This window comes from Grampus griseus (assembly GCF_964374135.1).
Source record: "Grampus griseus genome assembly, chromosome: 16".
NCBI classification, from domain to species: domain Eukaryota; kingdom Metazoa; phylum Chordata; class Mammalia; order Artiodactyla; family Delphinidae; genus Grampus; species Grampus griseus.
In genome coordinates, this window is record NC_139010.1 from 28,215,329 (window position 1) to 28,236,552 (window position 21,224).

General features: G+C 35.4%; 1 protein-coding gene across 7 annotated transcripts in view; it reads left to right on the top strand.

Moving 5' to 3' along the window:
• ADK (adenosine kinase) overlaps nt 1-21,224 on the top strand; it is a 486,537-nt gene that overhangs the window by 234,426 nt on the left and 230,887 nt on the right. For all 7 annotated transcript variants that reach the window (XR_014297905.1, XM_082674082.1, XM_082674080.1 and 4 more), the window contains one exon: nt 18,924-19,096. Coding sequence is in view for 6 of the 7 variants with exons in the window: in XM_082674082.1 (XP_082530208.1) it covers nt 18,924-19,096 (173 nt within the window). In the remaining variant the exon portion in view is untranslated. The remainder of the gene's footprint in view (nt 1-18,923; nt 19,097-21,224) is intronic.

Genomic DNA, 21,224 nt, shown 5'->3' on the forward strand with positions numbered 1-21,224 from the left:
TAATATTTTCAGAATATCACATTATTGTTTATAGGGTTCATTGGGGCGAAATAACATTTTTATAATAAATTTTTAAGGGTAAATGTCTTTTTGTCTTACATTAATATTTTCATTTTAATTTCCCATTTTGTATATATATTTTATTTTTAGCATTTTATTATAGGAAATTTCAGACCTACATAGAAGGATAGAGAATAGTATAATGACCTCCATGTACCCATTATCTAGCTTCAATAATTATCAGTATTTTGCCAAACTTGTTTTATATTTCTCCTATGAAGCAAATTCTAGGTATCTTGTCATTTATCTATAAATCCTTCAGTTTGCCTTTCCAAGAATGACACTTTAAAAAACCCAATAACACCATACTATTACCTTAAAATGTTAATTTCTTAATGTTATTTAATACCCAATTCAGAATTCAAATTTTCATAATTGTTAAAAATCCATTTGTGATAGTTTTATTTGAATCAGAATCTAAACAAGAATTTAAACAGTGCGTTTATACCTTATATCTAGTTAGCTGTTATCTTGCTTTCTTCTTGTTAAAGAGTCAGTGACTTTTTTTTTTCTTTAAGAGCAAATGGGTTATTTCTACTGTAGACTGTCTCACTTTCTGGATTTGGTCTATTGCTTCATATTTAATGTTTGCTTGTAGTTAGTGCTAGAGGTTTAGTTAGATACAGATTTGTTTCTTTAGGCAAGAATCTTTTAAAAGTGCTATTCTATCATTTTACTATATCTCCTTTGGAAACCATCATGTCTGGTTTTCCACTTTTAGCAATCTAAGATTAAGCAGTGGGTTCAAGTTTGGTTTCTTCTTGCTGCCATTATATGTAGCATTTGTACCGTTTTTGATTTGTTTGTTTTAACATTTTTTCCAGTTTTATTGGATATAATTGACATACAACACTGTTTGAGTTTCAGGTGTACAGCATAAAAGTTTGACTTACATATTTTGTGAAATGATTACTGCAGTGAGCTTCATTAACATCCACCATGTCAGATAAGCGCAGTAAAAAGAAATGGGAAAAACAAAAAATTCTCCTGTGATAAGAACTCTTAGAATCTACTCTCTTATCAACTTTCATGTATATCATATAGCAGTCATAACTACAGTCATCATGTTGTACATTACATCTCTTTATTTTTTTCCTAATAAGTTACTATTAGTATTTGAGGAAGTTTTTAAAGCACATGTTTTAGTAACTGAACATATTACCAAACTTTCTTTACTATTTCTAATAATTTTTTGTGGATCCTCTTCGGTGACCATTACAGAAAAGTGGTTAAGACGTGGGCCTTGTTGGTACAGTGTCTAGATTTAAGTCCTAGGGAGCTTATTTGACTCAGTTTCTTCATCTGTAAAAGGGAGATTAGTGAGTTATTTCCCATAATATGCAGAAAATAAATTGTGTTTGTTTGTTTGTTTATGGGTTTTTTTGTTTTTGTTTTTGACCACACTGTGTGGCTTGCGGGATCTCAGCTCCCCGACCAAGGATTGAACAGCGCCCTCGGCAGTTAAAGTGCAGTCCTAACCACGGGACCACCAGGGAATTCCCTGAGTGTGTGTGTGTGTGTGTGTGTGTGTGTGTTTAATGTCCTTTTCTTTTTCAGATTGTGACATTATATTTTCACCTTTCAACCTTTTTAGTGCTTTACTTAATTTTACGATATAATTATACTGGCTATGACAGTGTTAAATAATAGCAGTGTTAACATGCAACCTCCAATAATATTAATAGCTAGTATTTATTGAAGTATTATCTTATTCTTGTTTTACTTTTATTCTTGTTGTATAATAAATAAATGTTATTTTAGGAATATGCAGTGATATCATCAAAATAAAATTTTTGGTATCTACTGATCCGCTAATAAGATACTATTAATCAAATACCTATTGGGTATCTATTGTGTGTCACTTGCTGGGGATACATTGATGAGAAAACAAATAAAAATTCCTACCTTCATGTAGCTCATATTTTAGTGGGAGGGAGAAATACAAATAATGTCATATGTAAGTGTTGACCTAAAAAATATTTCTTTAGCAAAAATGGGTTTATGCAGGATCAACAAAGAATTGCAGTTGGGCATCTGCAACCATGACAAGCCTTGTGCAAGTCTCTGCACATGAAGGAGGGAAGGACTCTTAAAAGAGGTGAAAAAGAAGTTGGGGGGACTATAGTAAAGGAAGAGTCCATTGAAGGAACTGAGAGGTCAGAGTAAAGTAATTGAGGTTTCTGTTTATTAAATTTTACATAAGCAAAATAATAAAAAGTAGAAGAGTACGGTATTGGGAATGTTGGAACAAAAAGAACATTTTACAACATTAAATAGAGTGCGTGGAACAGTTTTGTTGCGATTTGAGTAAAGACTTTCGAGATGAGGCAATAGCTTTCTGGCTTACTGGGGAAGTCCAGTCTAGTAGAGATGTCAGTAGTTGCTAAGGGAGAACATGCTTGGCATGTTTCAAAATCCTGCATGGAGTTCATTGTGGTTGGAGCAGGATATGAAGAGTAGCAGAAGATGAGGTTAGAGAGGCAGCAGGAGGTAAAGAAGAGTGGCTTGAACCTGTAGGGCCTCACAGACTAATGCAAGGAGTTTTGCTTCTCATTGAGTGATCTGGAGAGCATTGCAGGGTTTTGAGCAAATGAATGACATCTGCTGATTTACGTTTTAAAAGGAAAATGTCAAGAAAGGAGGCAAGGAGATCAGGAAGCTATTGCAATAATCCAGGCAAGAGATTATGGTAACTTGGATGGGTGGTAGCAGTGGAATTAACAAAAAGTGTTTGGAAAAAAAAGTAGTTAAAATCTGGAAATATTATAAGGATAGAGCCAATAAACTTTCCCAAAGGACTGGATGTGGGATGTGAGAAACACCCTCCTAACTGATCTCTTTGTTGCCTCTGTTTATGTACAGTATAAAAATCCTTTTATATACAATAGCAGAATTGATCCTCATTTAAATTTGATAATTTAGCTTTGTTATTTAAAACCCTTCAGTGGCATTCTGTTGCACCCTGTATAAAATTTATTCTCCTTACCATAGTCAGTAAGGTGTACATGATCTGGAACCTATGTATTTGTCAAAACTTAGCTACTATAAAAAAAATTTTTTTTTCTTCAGTTTTTGAATATATGCCAACCTCTTCCATGCCTTAGAAGTTTTGCACTTGCTTCTCTTTCTGTTTGGAAGAGTCCCCAACCTCCAAGCTTATTTTTTGCCTGTTTAGCTTATTTGCATATTTTATGTCTCAACTTAGTTTCTTAGACCTATTTAAAGTAGATTATTTCCTTGCATCTGTCTTCCACCCCATTGTCCTTTTCAGCCATTTGTTTTTTTTCCTTCATGGCATTTCTTGCAATTATTTTGTTTCTCTGTTTAATGTTTTTGTTGTGTTTGCTTTGCATTTGTTTGTTTGTTTGGGATCTCCATGAAGCAGAGACCATGTCTAACTTGTTCAACTTTGTGTTTCAGTGCTAGCCAGGTGTCTGGCTCATAGACTTATTCAATAAATAGCTTTAGATTGGATTGACTGACTATATTAATGAACAAATGAGCAAACAAAATGTTTACTTTATATGCCAGTGTAGCAGCCCTGGACATTACACCTAACTTAGATTTTAATTCAGTCTTGTTATTTTGATACTCCTTCCTTAATCAGCCATCGCATATTGCTAATTGTAAGATGGTCATACATGATTCTTTATCACTAGAAGAAAATTTCTTCCTTGAATTTCATTTAGTTATTAACATGTAGGCAAATCCTTATATTTCAGAAGGTAACTATAGTCATATAGTTATACTACCTGTCACGGAGATGTGTCAAAGGAAATGTGAAGTAGCAGCTTTAAAGATGTCCCCTACCCCCACCCCTTTTTTCCGTTGAAGCTATTATCCTAAAGGAAGGAAGGGAAAAAAAAGAAATCTATGGTGTGAGTTCAGGTTTACTACCGTAAGTGTTTAAGAAAGACCCCTGTTACCATGACAACAAATGCATGTATTTCAAGTGGAAAATTTTCAGCATAGGGGACTGATAAAATTATAGCATCGCTATTCTTAGTATAGAATTGCTCTTTGTCAAGTTAAAAAAAAAATCTGAAATCCCCTATTAAAATTAATTTTTAAATGTTCCTATAATATTGTTTTAAAGTCATTTATTATGACTTAAAATTATACCAAAAGAATATACTTTCATAGATCTGTCATGCAGAAAGTTAAGCATTTGATTTGACATTAAAAATTACTTTTCTAATCTGTACTAGATCTTTGCTTAAATGGTAAATAGTTTACTGTATTGGGAGTTTTTGACAATAGAAAATGACCTGCCACTTTATAGATTCCTTTGCCTTAAATGCTATCTAACTCCAGTGGAGGAAAGCTGTTAAGCTTTAAGTGCTCTGTCATATTTGCAGGCTTTTATAGTTGAAGAGAACAGCAGTGAGCAATGATGATGGGAAACGATGGAAGGTAGACTTAAAACACCATAAAACACAGACGATTGTGTGTAATGCCTTGAATTGAATCCTTTTTGAATGAAATGATCAGCCATATGTGCCACCCTTATGGACCCTGTAAGAAGAGGAGAAGAAATGTGCCCTGATGCTAACTGTGCATGAAATTGCAGTGTTAGGAGGTATTGACCAGATGTTTCAATCTCAACAAATAGCTTGTTATGTGACTGAGTGAAAATATCTTTGCTTCTTTGATCACATACACCTTGAAGGAAGAGGTAATTTAATAGAAGCTGTCATAGTTCATCATTGTCAATAAACTTTGACTTGACCTTTGCCTTATGCTTTTGATGTTGCTTCTGATAAGTGTTGATGGGCAGATGTTTACTGCCTTGAGGGATTTTTCTTTTTATAAGGTGTATGCTAGAAATAGTAAAGGAGAAGGAGTTTTCTCAATTCTTCTCTTGCTCTTTGGTTATTAGTTGGCATGTTTTTCTCTGGATTTTGTAGAGTTTCTGGGCAAATGCATCTGAGTGACATTTTTACCTCTAAAGACCCACTGTGGGTTTTTCTGTAAAGGTTTCTTACTCTGCTCACCTCTCTGTCCCAGTTTTAATTGGTCCCAGTAAGCTTCTGTGGTGATTTTTTTTTTCTTATTTCATATACCGTACATTCTTCTGTTTTTTCGTAGCTTGAAATGATGGATCTCTTAGAAAATCACCGTAATTTCCTGACTTTCACACTTGAGAACAATGATAGCTAGAGAGATTAAGCTACTTATTCAAGGTCACATGGTTACTCTTTTCGAGGCCAGCTGTATTTCTGAGAACTGATGACACTCTTTCCAGTAAGATTTTCTTTACTTCCCTTTCTTGCCTATATCTAGACTAGTGATTGGGAGTATACCTTCTAAAATCATACAGACTTGAGCATGCCACTGACATACTTTCCTCATCTGTGAAATTGGAATAGTAAGTATCTGCATTGTGTTTGGTGGTTCAGATTAGCTGAGATAAGGTAGTAGGTAAAGAATTAGCAAATTGAAGTACTCAAAGTAAGTACTCACTAATTTAGCTCTTAATTATGTTTTTGTTTCTAACTCATCTTTGGTTAATTATAGTGTTTTTTAGCTGAACTTTTGGTTTATATTTGGTTTTGTTTTATAACTTTATTTATTTTTGTCTGCATTGGGTCTTCGTTGCTGCACGCGGGCTTTCTCTAGTTGTGGCTAGCGGGGGCTACTCTTAGTTGTGCGCAGGCTTCTCATTGCGGTGGCTTCTCTAGTTGCGGAGCACGGGCTCTAGGTTCACGGGCTTCAGTAGTTGTGGCTCGCGGGCCCTAGAGCGCAGGCTCAGTAGCTGTGGCGCAGGGGCTTAGTTGCTCCGCGGCATGTGGGATCTTCCCGGACCAGGGCTTGAACCCGTGTCCTCTGCATTGGCAGGAGGATTCTTAACCACTGCACCACCAGGGAAGCCCCTTATATTTGGTTTTTAATGCAGTTTTTCTTAAGTTGTCAGGGGGAAGGAAGTATTTAGACTATATGGGGAAAATGAAAATGATTTTAGAAATTATTTTTGAATTATGGTAGTTATACAGGTAAATAAAATGTCCTTTAAACTAGAGCAGCCGTTGCTACCATCTCCTTTACTTTGAAGTTTCTTGAGGATTGTAGGGAAGGAAAAATTTTCCTTGACCCTCTTAGGGTCCTGGCTGGGTCTGAAAATTAAACTGATAAAAAATACAAATTTATTTAGTATAAGTTTTATGTGACATGGGAGCCTTCATAAGGAAATGAAGACCCAAAGAAACAGTTTGACCTGAGTAGCTAGGTTCGATGAGGAAAGGGAAATCTTACAGAAATATGACATAGGTCAGAGAGTATGAAGCAAGTGTTAACTGGGGAAAACTTAGCAAGGTCTTTTTGTTAGGATTCTTCTGTGCATCCCTTTGTCTTTGGAGATAAGTGTGCTCTTTTCCTGCAGATACTGTGAAGGCACCTCTCATGTGAGGGTTTTATGACCTATATCAGGAGAGAAGGAGAGTGATGGTCAGAGGGACCTTTCTACTTATGCCATTTTCTCAGATTCCTTTAGCCAGTATGCCATAATTTGGAGTAGTGTGTCCTACACCCCCTCAGCATTTTGCCATATATATTTACAACATCATTTCACTATGTAAGGGAATTTAACAATTTCAATTAATGTCGTGGAAATGCTATATTAAATTCTGTTTCTACAGACACTTTCTGGCGGGGTTTTTTTTTTTTTAATTACAGATCTCATTTCTCCTTATGAGATATCTTTATTCCAACCTAAAAGAGAGACTTCATTGTGCATAGCAAGAAACTTAAAGAAAAGATAGGCATGATTTTTAAAATCTTGGGAGAATTAGAAATAGAATATATATTATCCATTGGGTAGAAATCTTGTTGCTTAAAGGCTTCTGTTGAAAGGCAGATTGAATAAAAATCTGAAGCCTGTTGTGGCACCATATTCAGGTGCTGGGTTATTTTTTATCACCTAATTTTGGATACTTTTGGAAATAAATCTAGGCTACTTATTTTTTAGTTTTATTTTTTTATTTTTTTTTGCGGTACGCAGGCCTCTCACTGCTGTGGCCTCTCCCGTTGCGGAGCACAGGCTCCGGACGCGCAGGCTTAGCGGCCGTGGCTCACGGGCCCAGCCGCTCCGCGGCATGTGGGATCCTCCTGGACCGGGGCACGAACCCGTGTCCGCTGCAGCGGCAGGCGGAATCTCAACCACTGCGCCACCACGGAAGCCCTAGGCTACTTATTTTTGATAGCCAAAGAAATTGAGTAACAATTTCAGGTAATATAAGTTGTTTAAAAAACATAACATACAGTATTTTCTAATTTAGATAAATAGCTTTGGATCAATGGTTTTCTTGGTTAATTTGGTACACTCCTATTAGAAAGAAAAAGGTGTCCACCCTAGCTATAGCTGTATTCTCCCTATACCATTCCTCCTCCCCCCTCCTGCTTCTCTCGTGTGAGTGGCCTAATTCCTTTTAGGAATCTGATCAAATTCGTGAATCCTCTTCTCTGAAAAATACATAAAAATTTCCTTACATTTCAGGGGGTTAATGCATTCCCTGCTTCCTCTCACATATACCTTGCCCTGATTGGGGCCCACAGACCTTGTACAGGCTACAAATCTCCTTAGAAAATAAAATTCAAACTCCTTCCTAGTATTCTAAATATTTAACAATTTGTCTTAGAAATAATAGTGTTATTGCTACTCATATAATAATTACAATAGTAGTAATTATAAGAATAGTTAAAATTTATTCTGTGCCAACCTTATGCCAGGTCTTCTGCTGAACCTTTAACCTGGACTAATGGTTATATTATTAATGATATCTCCATGTGGACTGTATCCAGTTTGCATTTATCGTGTGCTTTAGAAAATATCATGTCTTTAGAATACAAATTGAAAGAAGAGATTATAAGCACTTTGATTCTAACACCTTATTTATGTTCACTCATTGCATTCATAAGGTATCAAAATCCTTTTTGAAATACTGAATTTATTTTTAGTTCTTTAATTCCAGTACTCTCTTTTTTGCTTCTGAGCCTCTTTGTCATTCTTCTTCCACGGAAAATTAACTATCCCACCCAACACCCACCATGTCCCTTAAGTCCTACAAATTTCAGTTTGGAGACAGGTTCTCATATTTCCCTTAGGAGATCATCTTTGGTCACTCTCCAAAGTCTAATGTACTTGCTACTCCCATGTGCTGCAATAACATTCTCATTCTCTCTCTCTCTGTCTCTCTCGCTCTTGTTACCTATCTATCTATCTAAATAGATAGGGTGTGAAGAGAATCCAGGCTGGGGAACACTCAAGAATGGGGAGAAGAAAACAAGCCTACAAAAGAGATAGAGAAGTGTTTCTTTATCTGTTATTTACTACAATAATGTCCAACAGATGGTAAGTGATCAAAAAATATTTATGTAATGAGTTAAATAACGTTACACTAAAATTTATTTTTATCATATCTCAGTGCCCTGTTATTATCAGCAGCAGCAGCACTCTTTAATAGGCACTACTTTAGGCACTTTGCTTGCATTATCTTATTCAAGACTCACAATAATTCTGCAAGAAATATAATTTCTCTTAGAGTATATAATTTATCATCCCATGACTAGATGAACTTACATATATCTGAGTCTGAAGTTTTTTTTTTTCTAGTAGGCCAAAGTTTCCCCAAATCTCTTCTGAGCAATAGATGTTAACAGGTATTTAACAACAAAAATAACTAAAAAACTATTGCTGGGCTAATAGTAGAATTGTTGGGAATCAATTTTACTAATAGGATGCATGCCAGCAGGTGAAAGTGGAGCAGTTTTGGCAGGAAAGGAGGCTAACGTTACTAGTTACTGAGGGAGAATGGATTCTTAATAATGTTTATGAAAATTTTCTGTTTCACCCTGACTCGCTTGGTACCAAAGCTTAGTCGTCATCTGAGAGAATCAATCCTTTAAGCTTTGTGATATATGCTGTTGTCCTAACCAACTACTTCAGTTTTGATTTCCTCATCACCCTTTGCAGTCTGCTTGTTCCTGTTATTTCCCAGTTTTGACATTTAATTTCTTTTAGTTGTGCTTTACAGTTTTCTTGAAATGCCTCATTGGGTTTTCTTGTATAAAATTTCTTAGGCTTATCTTGCAATTATTTTAGTAACTAGGTGTCATTATTTGTTATTCTGTTATGGATTGAATTAAAGTACATAGCATTATTTTAGAAGTGGCTGGTTCTTGAGCATCATTGTCATTTATATTGTCCTAAATATTGCATTTAGGTGACAAAGTGGAAATTCATCTGGAAGGTGAAGTTAATATTAATAGAAATCTTTCCATATGTTGTTAAAGACTCTTGATGTGAAGCTCAAAATGTGAAGCTCATTTTTTCAGCCCCTGTTTAAATTCAGTTGTAAATTTTCTCCTCCTGGTTTCTTACCTTAATGAGGTATCATCTCTTATCACCTAACTTCTTTGCTCAAAAACCCTCCTGTGCACCCTTCTATCTGCAGAATGCCACCTAAACTTCTTTAAGTGGCATTTAATGATCTGGCATAGATCTTTTCTCCATTAGTCTCTTCCCTCACACATAGTTCTCTGTCATACTCCTAACTGACAAATATTTATTTTCCTTTATTTCTCTTATTATTTTTGTTAACACTGTACTTCTTTTATTTCTCAAACTGTGTGCTAAGGCCTCTTCGCTGCAGACCCACTTCGGTTTCTCAGGATATTTTAAATTTTCTAGGGAAACAGTGACATCTATCAGGTACAGCACAAACCACTAACTTTGGATATTTTCATTTTAAAATTAGGTTGCTACATTCCTTTTGGTGATATCATATACTTTGTAAAACTGGGTTTCTGTGACTAATAAAAATAAGCACTGCTCAGAAATTAATGTGAGACAGGAAATGAGGGTGGTGGTGACCAGCCTGATTCCAAGGTTTGAGAATTTTGCAGTGCTAGACAAGTACTAAATTGTTAGGAAATAAATACTTAAGTTGTTTAGAACTAACTACTTAATAAATAGAATTCCTTTTGCCTTAGAGACACCATGATAAAATTCCTAACACAGTAAAGGAGGCATGTGCTCTATGCTTCTACTTTCTTTCCAGTTCATAGCCATTTTAAAAAATTATACCTATCATTCAAAGACTACTCGATAATGTCACCCATCTCTGGAAGCCTTTTCTGATCCCCCCAGCTGCAATTAATCTCCCTCCTGGGTGTTTTCTGATACCATTGTAGCTTTACTGTTGCTGTTAAAATTGAATTCAACTAATTCATTTATTTATTTAAAGTTAACAGTAATGGCTTTCTGGTTCTCTAGTTAGGTGTAGTTACTTACAGTATAATGAGAGCCCTCTCATCCTCTGTGTAAAAGTGAAACAGCTATATTATTAGGTATCATTTACTGAACTAGAGTGCATGTCTTGATAAGTCTGTTTCTAATTCTTAAGCATCCTTACAAGATCACAGGTTATATTATACACATTTTATATTTGAAGAAATTGGAATTTAGCAATGTTGGTTTCTGTCACACTGACATACCTCCTAACCTTTGGCTATTCTAGTTACTTCTCCTTTTACTGTTGATAGAATCAGCTTTTTGATATCCTCAAAAATCCTATTGAGATTTTGACTGGGGTTTGCAATGACTCTATGAATCTATTAGGGGAGAATTGCTGTTTTAAGAATATTAAAATTTTGGGAATTCCCTGGCAGTCCAGCGGTTAGGACTGTGCGCTTTCACTGCTGAGGGCCCAGGTTCAGTCTCTGGTTGGGGAACTGAGATCTTGCAAACCGCGTAGGACGGCCCCCCAAAAAAAAACAAAAAAAAAGAATGTTGAGTTTTCCAGTTCGTGCACATAGGCTCTCCATTTATATAGGTGGGTTTTCTTTTCCCCCGCAGCAAACGTATATAGTGTTCTGTGCATAGGTCTTGAGCGTGTTTTCTTAAATTTTTCGCAATATGTTTTATTTTTTGATGTTATTGTAGATGACACTGTTTTCTTAATTTTAATTTTCAGCTGTTCCTTGGTAGTATATAGAATCACATTATATTTTTTTCTTGAATCCTGAGACCTTGATAAACTGACTCTTTAATCCTGGAGCATTTATATAAGCTCCTTTGTGATCTCTTATATTCCTTAAGTATGCACGGATCGGTCCCCAGCAAAAGCCTTAAGAGTTACTCTATATGGATTTCAGCTCATTCCTCTCTGAAACTCTTTTTTGCCATTTCAAGTTTCCTGACTCCTTGAACACTTATCTCTCTCTGCTTAATTCAGTGAGAATGCCAGGCTCTGTTTGGCTTCTTCCTCCCTGCACCACAGTCTGGAAATGGCCTCCTGGCAGAGAGTCTGCATGATGTCAGGGCTCACCTTCTGTCTTCTCTATCAGAGATTACAGTCCAGTTCTGCCTGTTGGCCAATGTCTGAAAATTCTTTAGTTGTTCCCTTTTGCTTTTCTTTTTAGTTATTCAGAACACAGGGGTAGTTCTGGACCCTGCTACTCCCTCAGGGCTAGACTGGAAGTTAAAGATAGGTGTTTAAGGATGTTCTGTCCTTATATAAACAAAGAAAAGTTGGGCAGTTTGTTTTACCCAAAAAAAGGCAGCATATTCAGGTTATGAACAAAGTTAAATCTCTTTTCTAGAGAATCTGACAATGTAATGATTTTGATTTCATATTAGGGACACGGTCATTTTCATCATTTTATTCTCTAGTATACATGTATTAAATGTTTACTGATTGCACGTCAGAAGGGTAGGAAACAGATTGGTCAAGTGTTGGTCACATTGTGTTTGAGACAAAGTTAGTGGTGTACTAAAGTTTTAACAGAATTTAAATTAGTTATACCTCCTTAGGTAGGTTTATTCCTAGGTATTTTATTCTTTTTGTTGCAGTGGTGAATGGGATTGTTCCCTTAATTTCTCTTTCTGATCTTTCCTTGTTAGTGTACAGGAATGCAAGAGATTTCTGTGCATTAATTTTGTATCCTGTAACTTTACCAAGTTCATTGATTAGCTCTAGTAGTTTTCTGGTGGCATCTTTAGGAATATCTCTGTATAGTATCATGTCATCTGCAAACAGTGACAGTTTTACTTCTTCTTTTCCAATTTGTATTCCTCTATTTCTTTTTCTTCTCTGATTGCGTATACTCAGAAAGCTGTAAGACACTGATGAAAGAAATCAAAGTTAACACAAACAGATGGAGAGATACACTATGTTCTTGGATTGGAAAAATCAATATTGTGACAATGACTGTACTACCCAAAGCAATCTACAGATTCAACACAATCCCTATCAAATTAACCAATGACATTTTTTACAGAACTAGAACAATAAACCTTAAAATTTGTATAGAGACACAAAAGACTCCGAGTAGCCAAAGCAATCTTGAGGGAAAAAAATGGAGCTGGAGGAATCAGACTCCCTGACTTCAGACTGTACTACAAAGTTACAGTAAACAAGATAGTATGGTAATGGCACAAAAACAGAAGTATAGTTCACTGGAACAGGATAGAAAGTCCATAGATAAACCCACGCACCTATGATCAACTAATCTATAACAAAGGAGGCAAGGATATACAATGGAGAAAAGCCAGTCTCTTCAATAAGTGGTGCTGGGAAAACTGGACAGCTATATGTAAAAGAATGAAATTAGAACACTCCCTAACACCAGACACAAAAATAAACTCAAAATGGATTAAAGACCTAAATGTAAGACCAGACACTATAAAACTCTTCAAGGAAAACATAGGAAGACCACTCTTTGACATAAATCACAGCAAGATCCTTTTTGACCCACCTCCTAGAGAAATGGAAAAAAAAATAAATGGGACCTAATGAAACTTAAAAGCTTTTGCGCAGCAAAGGAAACTATAAACAAGACAAGAAGACAACCCTCAGAATAGGAGAAAATATTTGCAAATGAGTCAATGGACAAAGGTTTAATATCCAAAATACATAAACAGCTCATGCAGCTCAGTATTAAAAAAAACAACCCAATCCAAAAATGGGCAAAAGACCTAAATAGACATTTCTCCAAAGAAGACATACAGATGGCCAAGAGGCACGTGAAAGCTGCTCAACATTACTTAGAGAAATGCAAATCAAAACTACATGAGGGGGCTTCCCTGGTGGCACACTGCTTGAGAGTCCACCTGCTGATGCAGGGGACACGGATTCGTGCACCGGTCCGGGAAGATCCCACACGCCGCGAAGCAGCTGGGCCTGTGAGCCATGGCCGCTGAGCCTGCGCATCCGGGGCCTGTGCTCCGCAACGGGAGAGACCACAACAGTGAGAGGCCCGCATACCGCAAAACAAACAAACAAAAAAACAACAAAAAAAAACTACATGAGGTATCACCTCACACTGATCAGAATGGGCATCATCAGAAAATCTACAAACAACAAATGCTGGAGAGGGTGTGGAGAAAAGGGAACCCTGTTACGAAGTAAGAGAGTGGCATGGACATATATACACTACCAAATGTAAAATAGCTAGCTAGTGGGAAGCAGCCACATAGCACAGGGAGATCAGCTCGGTGCTTTGTGACCACCTAGAGGGGTGGGATAGGGAGAGTGTGAGGGAGATGCAAGAGGGAGGAGATATGGGGATATATGTATATGTATAGCTGATTCACTTTGTGAAAAAGCAGAAACTAACACAACATTGTAAAGCAATTATACTCCAATAAAGATTTTTTTTTAAAAAAGGGAACCCTCTTGCACTATTGGTGGGAATATGAATTGATACAGTCCCTATGGAGGACAGTATGGAGGTTTCTTAAAAAACTAAAAATAGAATTACCATATGACCCTACTATGGGCATATGGTAATTCACCTGGGCATATACCCAGAGAAAGCCATAATTCAAAAAGACATGCTCCCCAGTGTTCATGGTAGCACTCTTTATAATAGCCAAGTCACAGAAGCAACCTAAATGCCCATCAACAGACAAATGGATAAAGAAGATGTGGTATGTATATGCAATGGCATATTACTCAGCCCTAAAAAAGAATGAAATTGGGTCATTTGTAGAGACGTGGATGGATCTCTAGACTGTAATACAGGGTGAAGTAAGTCAGAAAGAGAAAAACAAATGTTGTATATTAACGCATATATGTGGAACCTAGAAAGATGGTACAGATGAGCTGGTTTGCAGGGCAGAAGTACTGACACAGATGTAGAGAACAAAGGTATGGACCCCAAGAGGGGAAAGTGGCGGGGGGGGGGGATGAATTGGGCGATTGGATTGATATATATACACTAATATGTATAAAATAGATAACTAATAAGAACCTGCTGTATAAAAAATAATAATAAAATAAAATTAAAAAAAATTAAAAAACAAATTATTTATAAACTTTTTAAAAATTTGTATTTTTAATCTTTTTCAACTTTCTTGATTATAACATCTTGATTTATTCAGCTAGATTACTGAGTACTTTGAACAGTGAACATTGCTTCTATTTCTTTTGTGTGTCTGCTTTGGCTTACTAAACTTTCATTTTAGATTGACTAACTTTTGAGTGGAAATCACTGATCAAGAGTAAAGGTGTCATTTTGTTAGTATGCTGATAATCAGATATTTCCAGAATGTTAGCCAGTTTCCTGTGATGAAATACTCAATAGTGGAATTATAACAACCTGCTGAATAGTTCTATTATTTGTCCATTTTTTTGTTTTGCAGGTTCAAGTAGTAGCGATTTGTAAAGGAAACATTTCAATTCATTTAAATCCTGCTTATGGAAGGGTTGGAAGTCATATTTAAGCCCGATAGTGAGTTGATATAGCCCTTTTTTTCACACTAGTTTGAATATGTGAACTTTGATTATAGTTAGGCTGAGTTACATTATAATAACTTCACTTTCACTGATGTTTCCTTTTATTTTGATGGCATTTTAAGTTATTTAAAAAATCATAGTAAAATTTGCTGTTGACTTTGCCTTTTTTTATTTTACTACCTAAAACAGACATGGTTCATAATTTAACCATGCTTCTACATGAATAAAAGTAAATTATAGAACAACATACAGGTATTTTCTGCTGTTAAATGTATTATTTACCTAAGCATGGTTTAAAGGATTTAAAATCTATTACGTATGGATATTGATGCATTTTAAGATATTAACTGCTTCATGTGATGGACTTATTTTAAAAAATTGATTGATAATATTAAAGACTGAATAAGCTAATTTTAAATTATTGTTATTTTTAAATGGAATGTTTGATTTCATTACAATATCTTTAACCCATCTTTTAATTTTGAAAATTTTCTAACTTACTTAGAAGTATAAAAAATAGTTAAAGGAACTTCTGTATACCTGTCATAGATGTACCAATTTTCATTTTATTTTATTTTTTTTATTTTTTAACATCTTTATTGTAGTATAATTGCTTTACAATGGTGTGTTAGTTTCTGCTTTATAACAAAGTGAATCAGCTATACATATCATATATCCCCATATATCCTCCCTCTTGCGTCTCCCTCCCATCCTCCCTATCCCACCCCTCTAGGTGGTCACAAAGCACTGAGCTGATCTCCCGGTGCTATGCAGCTGCTTCCCACTAGCTATCTATTTTACATTTGGTAGTATACATATGTCCATGCCACTGTCACTTCATCCCAGCTTACACTTCCCCCTCCCCATGTCCTCAAGTCCGTTCTCTACGTCTGCGTTTTTATTCCTGTCCTGCCCCTGGGTTCTTCAGAACCATTTTTTGTTGTTGTTTAAAGATTCCATATATATGTGTTAGCATACGGTATTTGTTTTTCTCTTTCTGACTTACTTCACTCTGTATGACAGACTCTAGGTCCATCCACCTTACTACAAATAACTCAATTTCGTTTCTTTTTATGGTTGAGTAATATTCCATTGTATATATGTGCCACATCTTCTTTATCCATTCGTCCGATGATGGACACTTAGGTTGCTTCCATGTCCTGGCTATTGTAAATAGAGCTGCAGTGGACATAGTGGTACATGACTCTTTTTGAATTATGATTTTCTCATGGTATATGCCCAGTAGTGGGATTGCTGGGTCGTATGGTAGTTCTACTTTTAGTTTTTTAAGGAACCTCCATACTGTTCTCCATAGTGGCTGAATCAGTTTACATTCCCACCAACAGTGCAAGAGGGTTCCCTTTTCTCCACACCCTCTCCAGCATTTATTGTTTGTAGATTTTTTGATGATGGCCATTCTGACTGGTGTGAGGTGATACCTCATTGTAGTTTTGATTTGCATTTCTCTGATGGTTAGTGATATTGAGCATCCTTTCATGTGTTTGTTGGCAATCTGTATATCTTCTTTGGAGAAATGTCTATTTGTGTCTTCTGCCCATTTATGGATTGGGTGGTTTGTGTTTTTGATATTGAGCTGCATGAGCTGCTTGTAAATTTTGGAGATTAATCCTTTGTCAGTTGCTTCATTTGCAAATGTTTTCTCCCATTCAGAGGGTTGTCTTTTCATCTTGTTTATGGTTTCCTTTGCTGTGCAAAAGCTTTTAAGTTTCATTAGGTCCCGTTTGTTTATTTTTGTTTTTATTTCCATTTCTCTAGGAGGTGGGTCAAAAAGGATCTTGCTGTGATTTATGTCATAGAGTGTTCTGCCTATGTTTTCTCTAAGAGTTTTACAGTGTCTGGCCTTACATTCAGGTCTTTAATCCATTTTGAGTTTATTTTTGTGTATGGTGTTAGGGAGTGTTCTAATTTCATTCTTTTACATATAGCTGTCCCGTTTTCCCAGCACCACTTTGAAGAGGCTGTCTTTTCTCCATTTTATACTCTTGCCTCCTTTATCAAAGATAAGGTGACCATATGTGCATGGGTTTATCTCTGGGCCTTCTATCCTGTTCCATTGATCTATATTGCTCTTTTTGTGCCAGTACCATATTGTCTTGATTACTGTATCTTTGTAGTATAGTCTGAAGTCAGGGAGCCTGATTCCTCCAGTTCCGTTTTTCTTTCTCAAGATTGCTTTGGCTGTTCGGGGTCTTTTGTGTTTCTGTACAAATTGTGAAATTTTATGTTCTAGTTCTGTGAAAAATGCCATTGGATCTACCAGTTTTTAGCATTTCAACATTTGCTTTCTCTTTCTTTATGTAAATAAATATGTATATTTTTCCCCTGAACGATTTTGAAGTATTTACCCTCTATTTGAGAAATTTAGAATTTATACAATCCTGTTTACTGATATATTATAGATATTCCAATCTCAGTGATTATTCTAATAGTCTTTTATAGCTGTTTGATTTTATTCTCAGTCCAGCATCTATAATGATTACATGTTGCATTTATTTGTTGTATTTCAAACGGCTTTTCTTGTTCTTTTTTAAATTGTGTTGTATTCCATTGAATGGATTTATCATATTTTATTCAACCAGTCTTCTGTGCATGGACATTTTGTTTCCAACATTTTGCCATTACAAATAATGTCTCAAAGAATACTTCTGTATATGTTGTTTTATATTTGTGGACATGTATCTTCAGAATAAATCCCTAGAAGTAGAATTGGACTACTAGATCATCAGTTACTGTATCTTTATCTTACAGATTTCTCTTTGTTACCTTTTTTTACTTCCTCATCCCTTTAGCACTAAGCATACATGCATTTCTTTTATACTCCAGATATTTGGAAGTAATGTAAGATTTTGATATCTTTTGACTTTGCATATTGAGTATTTTGCTGAAAAGTCTTAGAAAAAAATAGATGCTGTTTACAATAACTAATACAAGTATTAGAAACCTCAGGAATTTGAGCCTAATTATAAAAGATAACATATCAATGAAAAGTATGCATTTTAAAATAAATACAGTGATTAATTTATAGCAAAGAAATTAAAGTTTTATGAGACTAATGAATTAGAATTTTTAATACTGTTTATTTCTGAATAAGTTGTTTGTTTAGTTAGTTGGTTAGTTTTGGCTGCGTTGGGTCTTCATTGCCGTGCAAGGGCTTTCTCTAGTTTCAGTGAGCGAGGGCTACTCTTTGTTGCAGTGTGTGGACTTCTCATTGCGGTGGCTTCTCTTGTTGTGGAGCATGGGCTGTAGGTGCGCGTGCTTCTGTAGTTGTAGAGCGCGGGCTCAGTAGTTGTGGCTCGCATCCTGTAGAACACAGGCTTAGTAATGTGGCACTTGGGCTTGGTTGCTCCACAGCATGTGGGATCTTCCCAGACCAGGGCTTGAACCCGTGTACCCTGCATTGGCAGGTGGATTCTTAACCACTGAGCCACTGGAGAAGTCCAATAACTTGTTTTTAAAACAACTTATTAGACGTTAACGTAAGTTTAGCATATATATATGTGTATATATACACACACACATATATATATATGAAGTACAATATTAATGACAGCCACAGCTAATATACATCATCTACTTTGTGCCTGGTACCATAATGCATATACATTAACTTAAATTACCTAATTTAATCCCCAGCAGCTTTATAAGGTGTATTTATAATTTTTTTCCTCATTTACATATGAGGATAATGAGGCCTAGAAATGTTAAGTGACATGGTCTTACTTGCGCAGCTAATTAGTGGCAGAGGCAAGATTTGAACCCACACAGTATTCAATATAGATTCTGGGCTTTTAATGACAATGCTTCACTACTTCTATTGGACTCAGTATTGTTTTTCTGTATCAAGCCAGTATTGACCTAAGGTCTGTATGACTTTGAGTTCTTAACCACTGTGTTCTCTTTCTTTCCCTGAAGGAAGTATAATAAGATTTTATGTGGTTGTTATATCAAATTTGTTATCATAAGTGGTGATACAGGATTGAAATTCCATTCCTAACAGCCACAGCTGCTAACAAAGCAACGCTTTTATGCCACCATCCTTGGCAGAATACTGAACTATGTGTACCATTTTTCTGACCCATTAAAATTATTTATGTTTCTCTTTTTCAGTGGATGATTCAGCAGCCACACAAAGCAGCAACATTTTTTGGATGCATCGGGATAGATAAATTTGGGGAGATCCTGAAGAAAAAAGCTGCCGAAGCCCATGTGGATGCTCATTACTATGAACAGAATGAGCAGCCAACAGGAACTTGTGCTGCGTGCATCACTGGTGGCAACAGGTCAGTGTTATTTCAAGGGAAGCACTGTACTAATTGACTGTTTAACCACTGGTAAAATCTGAATTCAAATCTGAGTTTGGAATTTAGACCTCATGTTTGTAATTTATTTTAATGTTTAATAAACTCTTCTTCCTAGTATCATTTTTCCTTAAAAAGTTTTTTTTTACCTTTCTTGAACCTGTTGTTATCTTCATGAAGCGTAATGAAATGAAAATTTTGAGATTATCAAGTCCAGCCTCTACTTTTTATAATTAGGGTCAGAAAAGGAGCGCATTTTATTCAGTGTTTTGTAGCTAGGTTCTTGCCGAACTGAATGTTCTTTTCAACATATCCTGAGATTGGAATATTAAAATACATATATACACATATATATTTTTTAAATATATAAAATATTACATTATATCCAGCCTCATATAAATTAGGTTATCTAAAGCAGTTCTGGCGAACAGTCATCTGCCCATACTAAACAACTTCCGTCATGGGTAATGCACCACTCAAAAAACAATCTTTTACATTTCTATACAACTTCACTTATCAGAAAGTTTTTCTTTGTGTGAACTTGAACTCTGTCTCTCAGAACTTTCCATGCATTGCTTTTTTTGGTGCCTTTTGCAGCTACGTGGAGGTATATCTTCAGTACATTCATGCTTTGCTAACATCATTATTAGCATACTGCTTATCAGCATGGGATTTTTCTCCTTTGGAAAGGAAAAAAATAATTTTCCTAGTTATTATATTGTTAGAATCACCAAAGATGGTCTCTTTTAAAATGGTGACTCACTAGATACTTTACATCCCTTATAGCTAAAAATATTGTCTGTCCTCCACCATTTCCTATCTCCCTTTCTTCCCCTTCTTTCTTATTTGTCTCTTTGTCTTCTTTTCCTTATTTCCTCCCTTATCTCTCCTCCCCTTGCTCCATTCCTCCTTTTTACCTCATATGTTTTTGCTCACTCTTTGACCTCTCAAATGTATGTTAAAGACCTGACACTATTCTGGGCAGTAGTCATTAAATAACTAAAATATAACTTTCAAAAACAATTAGGGTACCAAAGCCATTTTCAAACTTTCCTGTAACTTTATTTTTTGGGTGTAGGAGAAATTTATGATTTTAAGGTTTTAATAAATAAAACCATCAGTTCAAACATTGAGATATACTTATTTAGACCTTTCCCCTTTTCAGTTTTTCTAAAAACCAACTTTAATAGGCAGGTGCAGAGTTTTCCCATCAGTGAGAAATGTGTCAACTTTTGCCTCTGATACCACTCTGGCTACAGTAAAATTGCTAAATTGTTTTTGTATGTTAAGTTGTTATTTTAAAGAACAGGTATGATAATATTAGGTCTTCCATCAACAGCTTAATTTATATACTCATATAATGGTTATGGTGATCAGTATTAATTAGGTGCTATTGGAAGTCAGAAACTGAGGGAAACCCTCGCTGTCTAATTCATTATGCAAATTGTGGAACCTAATAGATTTGGATAGATTGTTTTAAATAGAGCTAGGAACACTAACTTCCAGTGTCCCAAACTCAGGTTAAGGGAATATTCTTCTTAATCCAGGTTCTTATTCTCCACAAACTCTGAACCAGATAGATACACTTGGATAGTAAGAATACCTGTATTTTCTTTTGGAGGAACTATTTAGTTTCCTATCAAGAGTAGTATTTTTTTTTATCAAAATAGAGTTTAGTAGCTCATACCAGAAGTATTTGCTTTTATTTAGTAACCATTTTTTTGTCAACATTTTGCAAGAGTCATGATTATTAAAATATTTTTTATAAATTAATTATCCTTAAATTTGTAATATAGTTATTTTGCATATACATGTATTGATGAATATCACTCTTATCTGCATTAATTTAGTTGAGCATAAACAGAATGTATCCTTCAGCTAGTCTGATGGCATATGAGTGAGTACAAATATGTTTTGGAAGAGAATTGATTTATTTTTTTCAAAAGAGAATCTAACCATATTACCAAAATCTTAAGTGATGAGATGATGTATTTGTGGGATGTTTTTAACCACAACTGTTAACTAAAAAAAATTTGAAAAATTGGCAAGTTTTTTTTTTTTTAATTTGTGGGTCAGAAGGAGGGGGAAAAGTGTTTTTATTTCTTTGTCT